This window comes from Gambusia affinis, linkage group LG05 (assembly GCF_019740435.1).
Source record: "Gambusia affinis linkage group LG05, SWU_Gaff_1.0, whole genome shotgun sequence".
NCBI lineage: Eukaryota > Metazoa > Chordata > Actinopteri > Cyprinodontiformes > Poeciliidae > Gambusia > Gambusia affinis.
The window spans coordinates 18,907,712-18,924,018 of NC_057872.1; the positions used below are offsets into that span (position 1 = coordinate 18,907,712).

The window sequence follows — 16,307 nt, forward strand, 5'->3', positions numbered from 1 at the left end:
AGCCTAGCCTATTTGGCCTAGGCTGTGTGTACATGTTTGAGTCTATATTTCTAACTTTAATCATTTCTGGATTATAATATAATATTTACAATTAACTCCAACCTGTTCACTCTTGTTAAAAAAGTCTTTAATCGTGTATGTTTTATTATAAATCCACCCTGGAAGAGTAAAGGCTAGAAAAAGGCTCACAATCAACATGAGAGTCTTGCTCATGGTGGGAATATGTAAACCTTTCACTTTTCCCTGCACTGCTTTTCTGTCTAACTAATAGCAGCCAATGAATGAGCTGCTCACATTACAACTCTCAGAGCCAACAGTCAAACATGTTTGTAATTCCTCTGAGGCAACACAAAGTTCACGTCTATTTGTGGCTCTTGAGCATAAATGTGTTCAGTAGAAACTGTGATGTAAAGACATGTCTTCATTTTAAGAGTTTTACTTTTAGGAACCACGTTTGTTCTAGTTTGTTAGAGGATCACAGAGCACTGACACATCATCATTACATAAAACTTGCACACAATCTCCTGAAAAGCTAAAAAATGCATTTTAAGCAATAAATATTCTAGAGCTAATAATTATTATAGCAGATGTTACACCAACAAAACTGTGATAAACTACAGTTTCCCTAGCGAGACTGACATTGCAAATAATATAAATTCTTTTAAAGTGTCTTTGATAATGAAGTGGGATTAAACTCCATGAAGTGTAAATCACAGACTTTGATTGCTCCCGGTGAGTTGACCAGAAGCATCCTCTTTAGAAACTCCAACTCTGCAGATCGTGTGCGGATGTGACAAAGCGGTCATCTTCGCAGTTTGACAGCCCTTTTCTCACAGAAGCGAGGACAGGATTTCTGGAATGAAATCCGTCCCTTGTCACTTGCCCTTGCAGTTATCTGATGTGACTGAGCGGAGTTCAGAGGGAAGGCTAATATCCGAGAGCTCAGCAGAGACGGAGCATAGCTGATGTTTCTGAATCACTGGGTCAGTGGGTCACAGACATCGCCGGACATCCACAGATCCAACAACTCGGTGCGGCTCTCAAAGCTCCCGAGAATTTGCTCGCGATTGGCAATTGCAGCTGCGTGAAATACGGCGCTGAACCGAGAGACCCGCAGAGGAGGGAGCCCCTCTGAGAGTTGCACGCACACAGAGAACAGACCCTGTGATACAGAAGAGCACCTAGAGACTGAGGCTGTGTTTAAACTCCATCAAGAGCAGAGACTCTCTAATTAAACCAATGTTTTAATTAGGATTTGGACAGCCGAATGAGGAGGGATAATAACGTTCATTTATCCATCACAGAGTGTGGATTTCAAATGAGTCTCATGTACGGCTAAGTGTTTAATTCGAGAACGATCTCCCAATAAATTATACAATCAGCTGTTAGGCGAAATACCTCAATGTACAGCAATGTAAACAAAATGTAAAAAGGGTTACTACCAAGAACCAATGGGTTATGTTTCTTTGCTCATGTTTTTATTAAACCATCAGTTCTGTAGCAGATTGATGAATAACATTAAACTATTTAAATAAACGGTTGGTCTGTGAATCTATCTATCAAACAGTGTCTAAAGAATACATTATTAATTTAATCCCATTAAATCATTATCGTCACACATTTAATGAAGCAAGGAGATTCTGCAATAGGGTTACATGAAATCAGTAGTGATTGGGGAATTTGACAGCTTTGAACAGCTTACATTATCTTCTTTGACCATTTTTTAAGTCTGGAAGTGATTTTCTAGGTTTTTCTTGTCGTATTTCTGCTCATATTTTCATAAATTGATAAAAGGATTAACTTTAATCAAAAATATACTGATCTCACAGGAGTTCAAAGAGAAAGGTTTACCAGCCTGATAGTGAGTTTATCTAATATTAATTTCACAATAGGAAATCTTGGAAAAGGAAAAAAGGGAAGGAAGTCAAAGTTTAAAAACTGCTTAGATATCCAAATAACTTCACTAAACATCAGAGACAAAGTAGGAGAAAAAACTGCCTGCTGTGTGTCAGACCTTTTTGAACCCTCCTGCGTTTCTCCTCCTTGGTTTTTCCTCCTCAGTTCCTCCTTCAGCTGGAGAGTCACTTTTGGCTCCAACAGTGGTTCAGTGTTACTAAGTTCTTCTGGTTGTCATTTTTGGGATCTTCTTTTTAAATTCATAACTTGGTGACCTGCTTGAAGAGACTCATGCTGTCGAATGCGATGAGGTTAACCTGTAAGCACATTGAAAATACAAGGCTGTAAAATAAGTGTCTTTATTGTTGCTATGGTGATATGGGACATTTGTGCACTGACATATTACTTTTGTGAAATTTCTTTTATTATTAAATTGGGTTTGGCAAAGAAGTAAAATGTGGAAAATAGATTTTTGGGTGACATTTTATTGAAAACTGAAGATTTTGTTTAACATTCTGTATGATCTGTTATGTCACAGATAAATAATAATATTTTCTTCTCTTTTTGTCTCTCTTCCTGTAATGCGCTCATAGCGGCAGATAGCGTGCCGGTCCAGAAGGATGGGGAGCAAGTAAGTCTTCAGCTTTCCATCTCACTTAGTCGTCTTGTTGACTCCTTTCACTGTGGATTTTGCTTCTCCACCTGAAGAATCAACATGGCAACAAACTGTTTAGCTTCCACATGATGATGATGACTCCACCAGCTCACTGTGCTCATACTGGTAGTTTAGAAATGTCAGTTCAACGCTCACTGCTCTTCCCTCGTATCTTAAAGAATCAGCGATCGCTGGTTGTGATGTCAAGAAGTCAGATGTTTGTCACCCATCTGACTCTGCAAAAAACTAAAGTCTTTCAAATAAGAACAGCAGAGACATCACCTTCCCTCTTTCTCCAACTTTTACACATTCCCACTGCTTTGTATCCTTTCCTCTCCTCCATCACTGATCTCATGAGACAGGACACCGGAGAGGAAACCATTTTAAACTAAAGTGTAGAGACTTCTACTTTTCCACCAAATGCACTGTGGACTGATTGCATCATTTATTTATGTGTTGTGTCCCAGAATGCCCTTTGGAAAGAAAAAACAGCTGCCCATTCACACACATTCACACACGCACGTTGGCAGCACGGTCAGCTATTGGAAAAAAGATGGCAAAGCTGCTTCTAGGCGCTCAGCTCTACCACTCAAGTGTGTTAAATCTCTCATCACTCCTACTCCTGTGCAAGGGACGGAGGAGAGAAAGAAAGAGGGAAAGAGTGGAAGGGAATGGGAGCAAAGAATAGAATTACAAGAAAAGCATGAATTAGACAGGAGGGCGCTCATATCGAATCATAACTACAGTCAGGATACCCACTGTATCCAGCTGACAGGCCCGACTCCTGTCAGTGAACTCAGCAGGCGATTCTGACAAAAGACTGTAATCAAGATTTGACATTAAAATTTCAATTACTTTCACTTTTAAACATTAAAGTTAACTACAGGGGTCTGCAGACCTTTTCAAACTCCTTGAGCTTTTTCACATTTTGTCATGCTGCAATCATAAACTGCAATGTCCGTTACTGGGATGTTATTTGTAAGTAGAAGAAAATGGATTTACATGTTTTTTAATTGAAAAATCAAAAAGTTTGGTGTAAATTTGTATTCATCCATCCTTAGTAATATCTTTCCACATATTCTAGTTGAAATCGGGACACATGGATGCTCCAGTCCAGGCCACTCCATTTATCAGATGCATGTATGCATGTTCAGCTTCGTTGTCAATCTTTTACAGCCTCCAAGAAGTTTTCTCCCAGGATTCCCCTGGATTTATCATCTCCATCCATCTTGGCTTTAATTCTCTCCTGTCTTATATGCTTTTGTTTTGGGAAGCATCCCCTCAGCATGATGCCATCAACACCATGTGTCACTATCAGTAAGGTGTGCTCAGGGTGATGTACAGTGTTTAATTCGTTGCCACAGCTATGTGGCAACGTAGCTGTTTAGGTCAAATATTTGTGTTATGGTTTCATCTGATCAAATCACCTCCTTCCACATGTTTATCTCATATATCTTGTTAAAAACTGCATAAGGCTTTTCCTCAACTGTATCCTTATTGCTGTCTTTTTTTGGTCTTTATGTTGTTTCTGTCCACTAATGTTCTCTTGTGGACAGAAAGATTTGTGAAAGATTGCAAACCTCTGAATCTTTCACAGATCCACTGGAGTCATACCGAGATTAAATCGCACACAGATAAATTTATTTACTAATTAGTTGACTTCTGAAGGTAATTTGTTGCGCTGGATTTAATTAGGAGTATCAGAATAAAAGGGGGCTGAATTCAGAAGCATGACACACATCTAGATACTGCTCTTGATTTTCTTTCATTTAGCATCTAATCAGCGACGACACATTTTCTGAAATGTTGCAGAGTTCATGATAGCAGCAGTGATGGCATAACGGTGCATTCCAGTTTTGTTTTCTTTCTCACTGGTTTGCTCAGTGACCAGGCTAAATACCTCTGGCCAATAATAATTATAATGTCATTATCTCTGAAGATTTTGCACATTCAAATAATGTGAGCAACATGTTCAACAGTAACAGTATCACTAACAACAGTAACAGTTCTCTGATTTCTTATCAAGCAATCAAAACTTACCAGCTGCACTGTTTCTTATTAGCTAATTTTCAAAAATAGTCAATAATATGTCATTCAGTAAGCTCCATGTAAGTCAGTGGTCTTATGCACTGGCACCTTTAATTAACTCTCATTGTTTCTGTTGAATTGCAACTGCAATGGATGCTGTACTGGCTAATATGCTCTTGTCCAATCTAACTCTCATCTTGCCATAATTTTGGCCATGCTGGTGGTTGCCCAGGGTGGCATTAGAAGGGGTGTGCATGAGGATCTCATCATAAAATATTGCCTTTATGCATGTGCGGTCAACAGGGAGGTGGTACCTCGTCTGTTGAGTGGGAATCCCCTGCTTCCTGCTGATAATAGGGAGAAAAAGCTGCTTTCTGCAGAACTGCACTGCACCCATTTTTTTTCTTATAATTTTGCAGCATTTTAACTGCTTTGAAAGAGGCATAAAGATAGGTTTGGTCATGTGAGAGCCTCTACTGCAGGCTCTCTAGCTGTAATATGTTAAACTTAGCTGCATGTTCTGAACTACAGAGCCTCTCTCTCTTTTTAAAGTACTTTATTTTTACTTGTGTAGCAGCCTTTTGCAAAATTAATGCACAATAACAGCAGCAGTTGGCCCGCCCTTTGCAGTACAACGAGTGCTAGAATCTGTCAAATGTTGATTCTGTAGTTCTTCAGTGCCGTCCAGAACTTCTTTTCATTCACTCGGTTAATGACGTTGGCCACATGTGGCTCTTTCCATTCCTCTTTGTTCCGATAAAAGTCTACTTGTGATCAGACCTCCCAAGACATAAAAGAATGTTTAAGTTTTTTTAGTTTGAAGAAGTTATGTGAAATATTTATAAGTTTTTAGGCAGTATGAAGTAGGCAGTGTGCTCTCAGTTTGGAGAAACTGAGTTCTGACAGGAGAGTCAGGATAATTAGAAAAGACCCCAGAGGTCGATTCATAAAGGTCAGTGTCAGCTGACCTCTTTTGAAGATCTTCAGGAAACCAGAAGAAAATGAATAACAAAATCGGCAACGACCAAAGTATGAGTTTAAATGACCTTCAGAAGGACTGGAGAAGTATTGACCAAAAGCCCTTAAAGAAAGAGACACCTGACTGCTTGGACATAAACTAAAACAATTGAAGGGTGACTTTAAATCTTTGCACCACCATGCTCTTTATTTGGTGTGAAACATTTTTAGACAGTGTTTTCATGCATTTGTGGATGTTATATTTCATTATTACTGCAAACTGTATTGTATTTTTTTTAAATTATTTTATGTGACAGACCAACACTAAGTAGTGAAAGAAATCTGATACAAGGTTCGCACAAATTTTAAATACGAAAATGTTAAAGTGTGGTGTGGATTTGTATTCAGCCTCCTTGTGAAGAAGCTTTGCAGCAAAAATTTTTTTTTTCCTGCAAGTCAATCTGCCTTAGTTCAAAAATAGCTCAAACTCAGTAAGATTTAATGGGGTGCATCCATGAACATTAATTTTTAGCATGATGCTATCACCACCATGTTTCACTGTTTCACTTTTAGATGATGACTTAACCAGGACGCTCTGAGATGTTCAAAGCTTGTAATATTGTTTTAAGCTCTAACATTGCTTTACATTTCTTCACAGATTAATTCTTGACCTCTCTGCTGCATTCCTGGGTTATTGTGGTGCTTTTTGTTTTCATATCGTTTCCAAGAAACCTCTGAGGTCTTCACAGAACAGCTACATTTATACATAGAATAAAATTAGCCACTATTTACTAATAAGGTGACCTCAAAAGGCTCGATGTTTTAAGAGGAAAACATATGCATGATTTATCACAATTATGATTTCATTCTGTGTTAATCTGCCACATTAAATTGAAATTAAATGTATTGCAGTTTGTGATTGTGATGTTACAAAATGTGAAAAAGCTCAAGAGCAGCATATTTTGCAAAGCAATGTGTTTTCCAAAATGCCACAGTATCTGAGAACCACTGCAGTTTACAGCATGGGTGTCCAAATATTTGCAAAAAATTGCTTTAATCCGTGTACCAGTCCAGAAAAAAAATATCCTTATAAAAATGCAGTTCAAGAAAAAATAGGTGTGCTGCAGTCGAGTTTTTACGGCCACACTGTGCACATCGACAGTAGGGTGAAAATATTTAAGCCGGCAGGCCACAAGTGCTCCGCTCTCAGCTGATAGAGGGAAATAGTGTCGCAGAAGCTGCTGCTTATCTTCTTTGTCCTCATCATCTAAGTCCGCCTCCTCCCTGCACAATACACACACACACATACACACACACACACACACACACACACACACACACACGCACACATGCAGGCACGCACACCCCCGCAAGCACACGCCTGTTAGCCTCGGCCCCTCGTCTATCTGCAGCATCAGATACTGATCAGTACACCACTGACATCTCTCTCAAGCACTCACACAATATTCTGCCAGCTTTCATGGGTTTTGGCAGCACATGCCCCCGAAGAGGAAGCACGTTTAACCATGGAGTATTCACTCAGCTAAACATAACTAAGCAAATATAAAGTGATCCCTGTTTAATCCCCTCCCTTCTCCCTGTCATTCTGTACCTTTGGAAACTCACACGTATCCGTCTCTCATTTCTTTTCCTGCTCACCTCCTTTAATTTCGTCCTCCTCATCCACACGTCTGACTTTTAAACCAACTCGGTTTTCTCTCCTCCTCAACGCATGTCGATGTTCTGTCACTCTCTCTCCTTCTTTCCCCCATCCCTCCCTCCTCCCGTTTCTCTTCTTCAGCATGGACGTTCAGAGTTTTCATGGGAAGGAATTAATGTAAGTGTTGTAGCATCGTTCCTCCATCTATGACTTTTCTCTCTGCTTGTTTTTTGATTTGCATCACCCTGTAGCTACAAGCTCTTGCTCCCTCATGACCTCCTCTCACCTCCTCAGCTTTATATTAGACCCTATGCTTTACCGTAGTGGTGCACAATAGTGAGCACATTTTTTTTAAGTTTACTTGGACTGAAGATTTGGGTAATACAGATGTTGTCTTTTGTATTAACCCAACATCTCCATCACCTCTCCTCTCCACTCACCTTCTCTGTAACACACACTGTGTCGATGTCTTTGTGTCTCCCGTCACACCATCCTCGCTCTCTTTTTCCTCCCCCCTTCCTCCTCTTCCATTCCTCTCTCTTCTCTCCCTCCAGCTGTCCATGGAGGACACCACATCAATCCTGCCTCGACTCAAGAGGAACTCAAATGTCTATGGCATCGGGGCTTTGGCTAAGTCTTCTCTGTCAGGTGTGTCAGGTGTGTGTCTGTGCTGGTTCTGGTAAACGACCCCATGCTGGCTCCGCTCTTTAGTGGGCTCAGGAGTCAGCATGGTACCCTTCAAAGGGTTCCCTTTCTATCACTTCCTCTTCACACTGACATCTGCCGTCAATGACTCCTCAAAAGGCATTGATGGAATAAATCCAGCATAAAACACACAGCACGCACACACACATTGCATCGTCATGCAGCTTGTTTCTCTAAGATAAAGTGGGTAGGATGTGTTCATTTTGTAGCGGATAGTTTTCTGTGTTATATTATAGTAATACATGTAAATCGTTGGTCGCAATTCTCTGAAATTTGTCTGATAGATAAATCCGTCACCTTTCCCAGAGAACAAAGCAAATAGATTCTGGACATTTATCAAAATTAAGTTTTATTTTGTCAGTCGCTTTAACGACACTAAATCAAGGACAAAATTGATTGTCAATCACACTGAAGTCTAATTCATGATGAGTTATTTGTTTAAAAAAGGCTCAAGCAAATTGTCTTTGATTACAATCTACATGGAGAGCTTGGAGCAGGGAGCTTTCTGAACAAGAAGAGTTGAAAAGACAAAATGAAACAGAGAAAAAAAACTCTGCAGAAACTCCACAGAAAGTCATCAAGCACAAACATAAATATTAAATGCAACTAAATCTGGCAAGATGAGCAGATTTAGTTTGGAAAAGCATTCTCTGTGGTTCTTGTTGGGGGTAAGGAGGCATCACCAGGTGCTGATCAACCTATCAGAAACAGACTCTGGGGAAACAAATGGTATTTCAGGTTTCAACATTAGAATCTGTTATTTTTTTCTACCACATTTTTTTTTAACTCAGAAAAAAAAAATAATTCTGGAATGGAAACAATCTGTCTTTGTAGATAAAACACAATCTCTGTTCTAAATCTGTTTCCTACATGTAACTCTTTTTGCTGAGCAAAAAATGAGGGCTGCACTTCATTCATTTATTAAAATAGTAAATGACCTGCACTTTTTAAGTCCAGAGGGGCACAAAGCATTTTACACTACTTTCAGTCATTCATGCACTCATGGTGGTAGGCTACTACATTGTAGCCACAGCTGCCCTGGGGCAGACTGACAGAGGTAGGCTGAGCCCAGGCGGGTGAATTGTGTTGCTCAAGGACACAATAACAGAGAACCATCAAACCATCAAACTCCAGCCTCTGGAGCCACAATAAAATGGGGGCTACTTCAAATCTTGTAGGAACTTATGAGTTCCATCCATCCATCCATTTTCTGTTCACCCTTGTCCCTAATGGGGTCTGGAGGGTTAACTTATGAGTTAAACTCTTTAATTAATATTTAAGGTTAATTATGGATTATTTCAAAAAAACTTTTTAAATTTTTTTAATTATAAGTTAAGATCATACATTGGAGAGCTACTTAGAAATTCAGAAAAGACTAATTTTGAGTACAAATCTTCAGGGTCATAACAACATTGGGTTGCTTTTATGCTAGTTTAAAACTTCAAGGATATTTTCAGGGTCGAAACAGTCGAATGCTCGAGTTGGTTGCGGTGACCACCTTCTGTTTTCCTTCGTAAAGCGGCGGTTGTGGTGTTCTAGTCAAGTTTCACTTTGGATGTTTCCCCCTGTGTGAAGTGCTGTGGTAAAGCAGTTCAGTGCAGTGTTTTCTTTTATTGCAGTGTTTCTGGTTGTCTTCGTGCGGTATCATTTGGAAGTTGCAGTTCAGAGTAGTGGAGTGCAGCTGTTGTATCGTGAGTTGCGGCGCTGATTTGTTCAATAATTTTTTCTTTAAACTCACCCCACAGTTACAGTTCATGTCATCATATGTTGGTCACATGAAATGTGGAGCAAAGCAAGTGGGAGCCAGTTGGAGCACAGCAGTGGGAAATTAATTTCTTTCTTCGAGGGGGAAAATAATGTATGTTCAGCAGTGTCGAGTCGAGTTCTGATACAAACAGCAGAGAGAACAGGGAGCAATTTTCTGCTTACCCAGCGCAGCATAGCAGAGGTGTATGTCAACAAGCCAACCTCTCATCATTCACGCCACGCAGACACCTCACCCCAATTAACCCGTTCCATCCCAAGATGCACCTGTGTCAGGAAAGATTCATGCACTACCTCCTCTCCTCCATGCACCGTGACTGGGTGAAGTCTCATTAAGCTGTCGCCACCACAGCGACCAATATTCAGCGGTTCTCAAAATCCATGCTAATGACCACCCTCATTTACACACACACATCTGATCAGCAGGATTGGACTGATTTATTAATTTTTTTAATTGTATTCTGGTGTAGTTCAGCTCAGGCTGCCACCATTTATTTGCTCATTTATTCATTTTCATGCCTGAAGGTGTTCAGTTGTCCTGTATTTGTTTGGTGATGGGATTACAGTATAATTACCATAACAACAAACCAGTTAATTAGGACAACATACAATGCAAAAGTTTGAAACCATCAGTAATTTTCTCTTCCAAGTGAACAGATAACATGTTAGTCTTTGTGATGTTTTTTCTTTCAGTGTTTCTGACTTTTTGAAAATATTTGACAGTGCTTTGCATCTATTTTCTGTCAATGTACCTGACCAGCTAAGCTACAGCAGATGAAACTCATATCTTTGAGAAATGAGACCTAACTAGAAAAAACCTATGAGAAGTTTCATCCTTCAGTTCTTTGGGAATCCTAAGCTGATTTGCATTTTTTTGTCCACTATGCAAATGTTAACTTCTTAAGAATCTTAAGAATAAGATATTTACAGGTTCCAAGTTCCTATGCATATCATTAAACTAAATGTTATGCCTGTGAAGAAAAACATTGGAATTACTTATTCTGGATTAATATTGCCAATAACTCATTCCCCAGATGCTGCAGTCTCTGGTTTTTCTGAAAGCATCTCATATTTTGTGCCAACAGCAGTTTCTACAAGACAGTACTGTTTCTAAAGATTTTTTGTGACTTCATACACACAGCCGCAGTTGTTGCAGTCTTCAGTGAATGACAAATAATATGCTGAAGTGGTAGGCTAATGCTAGCATTTTCACTTTCTGATAATTTACTTGTTGAAAATTCAGCTCAAGCCATATTTAAATACATTTCCAGTTAATTAAATGCAGATGATACTAAGAACAAAGTTGTTTTTCTATTTCATAGTTTCTCACTTTGCTTTCAATGTTGCAAAAATGTAAGCACTTTTAAATTTTGTTTCCCATGCTGACAGTTTTCTGGGTGCAGCTATCAGAGAAGATCACATGACACAGACAGCCACAGCCAATATAGTCTCTCTTTCACTGTGAGTATTTGTGACAGACTTAATAAAACATGCCTAAAGAACTGACTTAAAATCAGTTCTACTTTTTAAGACACACTGAAGTTTCATTGCTTGGCTTTAATAGTCTTTTTTTATGCCCCAAGGATTTGAAGGTCAAAGTTAAATTGTCATATTGTGCTTAAATGGGAAGGATCCAAATGCTACCAATTCATGGGAGCAGGTGAAGATCCAAATACTTATTAACAAAGTAATGAGGCTCAGACAGAGATACGACTGGAAAATAATGGCAGTAACAATGGAAAATAGAGGGAGGACCAGTGGAGAACAATGCAGACAGGAAGCTATAAATACACTGATTAGACAGTGGAGAAGTGAAAGAGCTAATCACAGGTGAGTAGGGACAGCTGGGGAAGAAGAAAGGAAGAGGAAAATTAGGAGATGTGCAACAGCTGAGCAGAAAGGGGGAAAATAAGCAAAGCTGGAGAAAGATATAAACAGCAACAGAAAGAAACATTAATCTAAGGGATAAATTTCATAAATGCTAAAAATAAATGAACAAACACAAGGAGCAAACAAGATCTAAACAAATAAACAATGAAGAAATTATCAAACATGAACCTAATGAAAGCAAAAGTTGTAACACCAAAGGATAATGACACAAATGGCTAAAAGAAAATACGTATTTCTTTTTTTTGAAAACTGTTATGTGCCTGATTGAAAATAAGTTGATAATGCCCAAACAAGACTAAGAGCATTTTCAAAAGACCATCAGAAACAAAAAAACTGATAGAGACTACTGTGGCAGGAAGTCTGACTTCTTAGAAAGAAAATAAATTGAGGGTGTCAAAAGATGTTTCCACTGGACTTTATCTTCTGGTATTATAAAAAAAACTCAACACTGGTCATCTAACTCGTTTTCAAAGCAGCTTATCAGTCCAATCCTGTAACACATCAATACTTTCACTCATCATCACAGTTTCCATCACTCAGCAAAAATATAAACATGATAATAACTTATCTATTATTTCTCTCTTCCCTTTTCTACCCTGTTTTATGTCTATCCATCTTTTCACCTCCACATCTCCTCCAATCTCTTCATCATATTCTCTCCTACTTTCTTTCAAACCATCATCCTTCTTTGTGCTTCCTCCTGTGTTGCACTTTTTTTTTTTCCTAATCCATCAGGAGTCAGCCGCACCATGAAGGAAAGAGTAACCAAGCCCACAGCGATGGCCCAGGGCCGTGTTGCTCACATGATCGAATGGCAAAACTGGGGCATGCAGACAGTTGGTGCAGGAGGAATCCCCCAGTCCCGCATCAGCACCCAAGAGCGGGAAAAAGAGCGGCGGGCCGAGAACGACGCCTACAGCGACCTCAGCGACGGAGAAAAGGAGGCCCGGTTTGCTGCAGGTGAGATGCAAGCACACAGCCGGAGGGCAGACACAGTCTGGGGATTGTTGGCTGTTGTCAGCAGCATTATGTGCTCATTAGGCAAACGTTTAGCCAATTAAATATGATGCATGTCTTAATTCTGACCTGGGTCTGTTCTTTGACCTCTGACCTCAGGCATCCTGCAGCAATTTGCTATCTCAGAGGCAACGCTGTTGGCGTGGTCGTCGATGGACGGGGAGAGCCCCCGGTCGGGTTCAAACCAGGGCAGCGTGGCTCACCTGAGCGAGGTCAACCAGGAGAGCATCACCAGTCGAGGTAAAACTCAGCAGAAAGCAGCTGGTAGGACGGGCAGGTCGAGGAAAAAAGTGCCAGGACACACAAAACCGTGTTCAGAGCTGCTGCTGTCGGGAAAGTGAAAATAAAAAATACCACAAAAAAATATCTGTATGATGTTTTGTTGTTGGTCTCTGGAAAAGAATTTGATCTAACAAAAGTCAAGTAAACAAGTAAGGCAACAAGAGTTCAAAGGGCCTTACATCAGAGAAGCATCATGCAGTCGCTAACTATGAAAGAAGCAATAATGACATCATCAAAATCACCAAGCAAATATATGTCAAATATATCAATCAGTGATTGGCTTTACTAATCAAAGGCAACCCTGAACAGGTGAGTTTTTAGGATTTATTTAAAGGAAGTTCAATTCTAAGGAAGTTTGTCCCTAATTTGTGGTGCATTGAAGCTGGATGCTGCTTCTCCATGTTTGGTTCTAGTTCTGGTTCTCCAGAGCAGATCAGAACCAGAACCAGAACCAGAACCAGGAGAATTAACTAACATATAAACTAACAGAAGTATTTTAACATCTATAAATTTTATTTCGGTTAATTCTTTGTTTGGTTTTAGTTGTTTTCTTTGTCAGTGAAGGTTTCTGTGACATTCATCTTCAAATGTGCAGCTGAAATAAAAACGTAAAAGAAATAAAAAAGAAAGAAACAGGTGAAATTTTGCTTCAAACTTCAAACTTCAAGCTTTAAACTTCAAACCTCTCCCTGAACCACTGATAAGGTTGAGGAGTCTTCAATCTTTCCAAGTGGTTTTTTATCTGAAAATTTCTCTCCCTCTAGCCATGCATTTGTGAGTGAAGTTTGAGATTAAAGTTGTTAAACCATCCCAAGGCTTGAGGGATTACTGCATTTGCCTCAGATCATTCAGGAGTTTTTTTTGTTGTTGTAAAACATGTCTCTACTTTGCTGTTTTAACTCCTCAGCGTTAACACGTATCTTCTCCTCGGAGTACGAGAGAGAAAAAAAGTGCTTTATGTCAAATTCTGCAGTTTGACTGACTGCTTCAGTAGCAACTGGGAGCTTTTGTCATAGCACTCCACTTGGAAGCATATCTGCTCAATTTTTACAAACCCTTGTTCAGTGGCTTAAATCTCAATAATTAGGAATCTTTTCTGGAACTAGAAACCTGCAGCATGACGTAAAGACATCCTTCTCACGATGTGGTTCCTCTTCCTTCTCGCATCTGTTCTTGGAGCTCCAGTAACAGCTGCTGCATTTTTAAATCCTTCCAGATCAGATATTACACCAGTCCTCAGCAGAGATGTGGCCTCACACGTACGTCTCCCAGGGCCACTACTGCCTCTCGTCCTCCGACGCCTGGGAACCGACCCACAGCGACCCTTCGGGCGTGGCGTCTCCCCCAGCTGGCTCCTACATCATGGGGACGGACAGCTACGATGGGCAGGCGGCGGCTCACTTCCTGTCCCAGCAGCAGCAGCAGCAGCAGTACAACCTCCAGCAGCAGAGCCACCTCCAGCAGCTGCAGCAGATCCAGCAGTACCAGCAACAGCAGCTCCTGCAGTATCAGCAACAACAGGTGATTGATGCAGAGCAGGTGGACTCTCAGCGGTGAGCGCACGGCGCTGCCAGGAGGAACATTTACTGGGGAGAGACTATATGTGGCTTGGGTTTAGTCCAAGTCACGATTATGACGCATGAAAGAAGTGCATCAGGCCCTGATTGAAGGAGTGGTGCAAATATTAGTGCAGTTTTCTGATCAGATTTGACCTCATCTTAAAAATGTTCAAGTGGAGTCAGCTAAGAAAATAGAAGCAGACAACTGGATGTCTGCAGAGCTGAGTTGCAGGTGTTGAAGTCTTCAAATTAGGGAAATTTTCCAGGGACAGTGGGAGTTCTTTTGAACAGATTTGGTACATTGCAAATGTTTCACATCCAATAAACTTTTGTACAACTTGGGTTATCTGATCAACTTATCTGACCCAAAGTGATGCATAGTTGAAGAGTGGAAGAAAAATAATTTGTGCTTCTATGTTTGGCCCTCTTAAGATAAAACTTCACAGAGCCACCTGTCGCTGTAGGGATTTTCAGGTTTGTCTCTATTAGCTGTGCACTTTTTTAAATTCAATCTCAGTTGGGTTGGACGAGAAGATTTGATGATCATCAGTTAGATACGGCTCTGGAAAAAAATTAACAGACCACTGCAAAATGATCACTTCTCTGATTTTACCCTTTATATGCATATAAGTGAGTGAAATGAACATTTTTCTCTTATTCTATGAACTACTGACATGTCTCTGAAATTAGCAAAAATTTTGTGTTTATTTTCAGAAAATGAGGAACGATCAAAATAACGAAAAAGTTGCAGCGCTTTCAAACCTCAAATAATGCAAAGAAAACACGTTCATATTCATTTAGAAACAACAATATTAATGTTTTAACTCAGGAAAAGTTCAGAAATCAATATTTGGTGGAATAACCAGGAGGTTTTCAATGGGGGTCAGTGAAATGCTCTCTTCATTGTTTCTCCAGAGCTGTATTAGTCTTAGCTCTAACACATGAATGTACAAGCAATATTGTTGATTTGATTGACAGCATAATTTTTAAGCCCACAACTGTAATGTTGAAGTTTCTATTTCCAGAGTCTACAGGGCCACATAAAACCTTCTGGCGGGTTAGATCGGTGCTGTAAATCGTAACGTTTTACTAAGTTTAATGAAAATATTCCTCTTTTAGATGACAATAAGCAGCTAATCTAATTCCCTTTGGTTCTCAGACATTAAATTCCCTGATCATCATCACATCTGTGTGTTTCCAGGCTCTGGAGCACCGGCTGCACAGTGCCAACCACTCTCTGCAGGCGACACCCAACAGCACCATCCACAGTCTGGTTCATCAGGTCCACCCACCGCTGGTTGATCTGTGGAACACGGGGCAGATGGAGGCCTATCACGCGGAGGCCGGAGGCTACATGGGCGTAGCGGCGATGGTGGAGGCGGGCCTGTGTGTGCCGGCGGCGGAGGAGGTGGTGGGAACCGAACACTCCCCGCTACTGGAGCAGCAGGAGGAGGAGCAGCTCAAGGTGAGGACAAAACGTGGCTTTACGGGACGATTTTCTCCTCAGGAATTGATGCCTGACTTTATCTGAGACGAGGCTGGGAGGGACCACACAGAGGGTTTATTCTAAGTTCAGCTTAATTAGTTGATCTAATCACTTCATTACAATATTCTAGGAATTTGCAGTTGAAATGTTTGCCAGTGATTAAGGTTGAGCACTAATTGCTCACCTATTATTTTATGCACTTCGCTGTAACAACTGTAGAAAGAACAAATTGAATGTTGAGTGTGAGAAGGTTGATTTGTTCGTTCACAACTTGCAGAGGTTTTCTGTTTTGAGCCACAACTAAAGGCCTTAAGTTCAGGACAGAATGGACAAAATTCTTTTTGACATCTCAAGATTTCTCTAAAATGCTTGCAGCTACTTTTTTCTCTTCACAATTAAGTTCGACTT

General features: G+C 40.2%; 1 protein-coding gene across 3 annotated transcripts in view; it reads left to right on the forward strand.

The window, feature by feature from the left end:
* Nucleotides 1-15,972, forward strand: part of fam131bb (family with sequence similarity 131 member Bb) — a 29,009-nt gene extending 13,037 nt beyond the window's left edge. For 2 of the 3 annotated variants that reach the window (XM_044116929.1, XM_044116928.1), the window contains 6 exons: nt 2,490-2,527; nt 7,751-7,853; nt 12,291-12,515; nt 12,672-12,812; nt 14,071-14,375; nt 15,615-15,972. In XM_044116929.1, the coding sequence (XP_043972864.1) occupies nt 2,490-2,527; nt 7,751-7,853; nt 12,291-12,515; nt 12,672-12,812; nt 14,071-14,375; nt 15,615-15,944 (1,142 nt within the window). In that variant the 3' untranslated portion in view covers nt 15,945-15,972. Of the gene's footprint in view, nt 1-2,489; nt 2,528-7,337; nt 7,374-7,750; nt 7,854-12,290; nt 12,516-12,671; nt 12,813-14,070; nt 14,376-15,614 lie in introns of all 3 variants that reach the window. The other variant, XM_044116927.1, reaches the window with a different exon arrangement.
* The last annotated feature ends 335 nt before the right edge of the window (nt 15,973-16,307 follow it).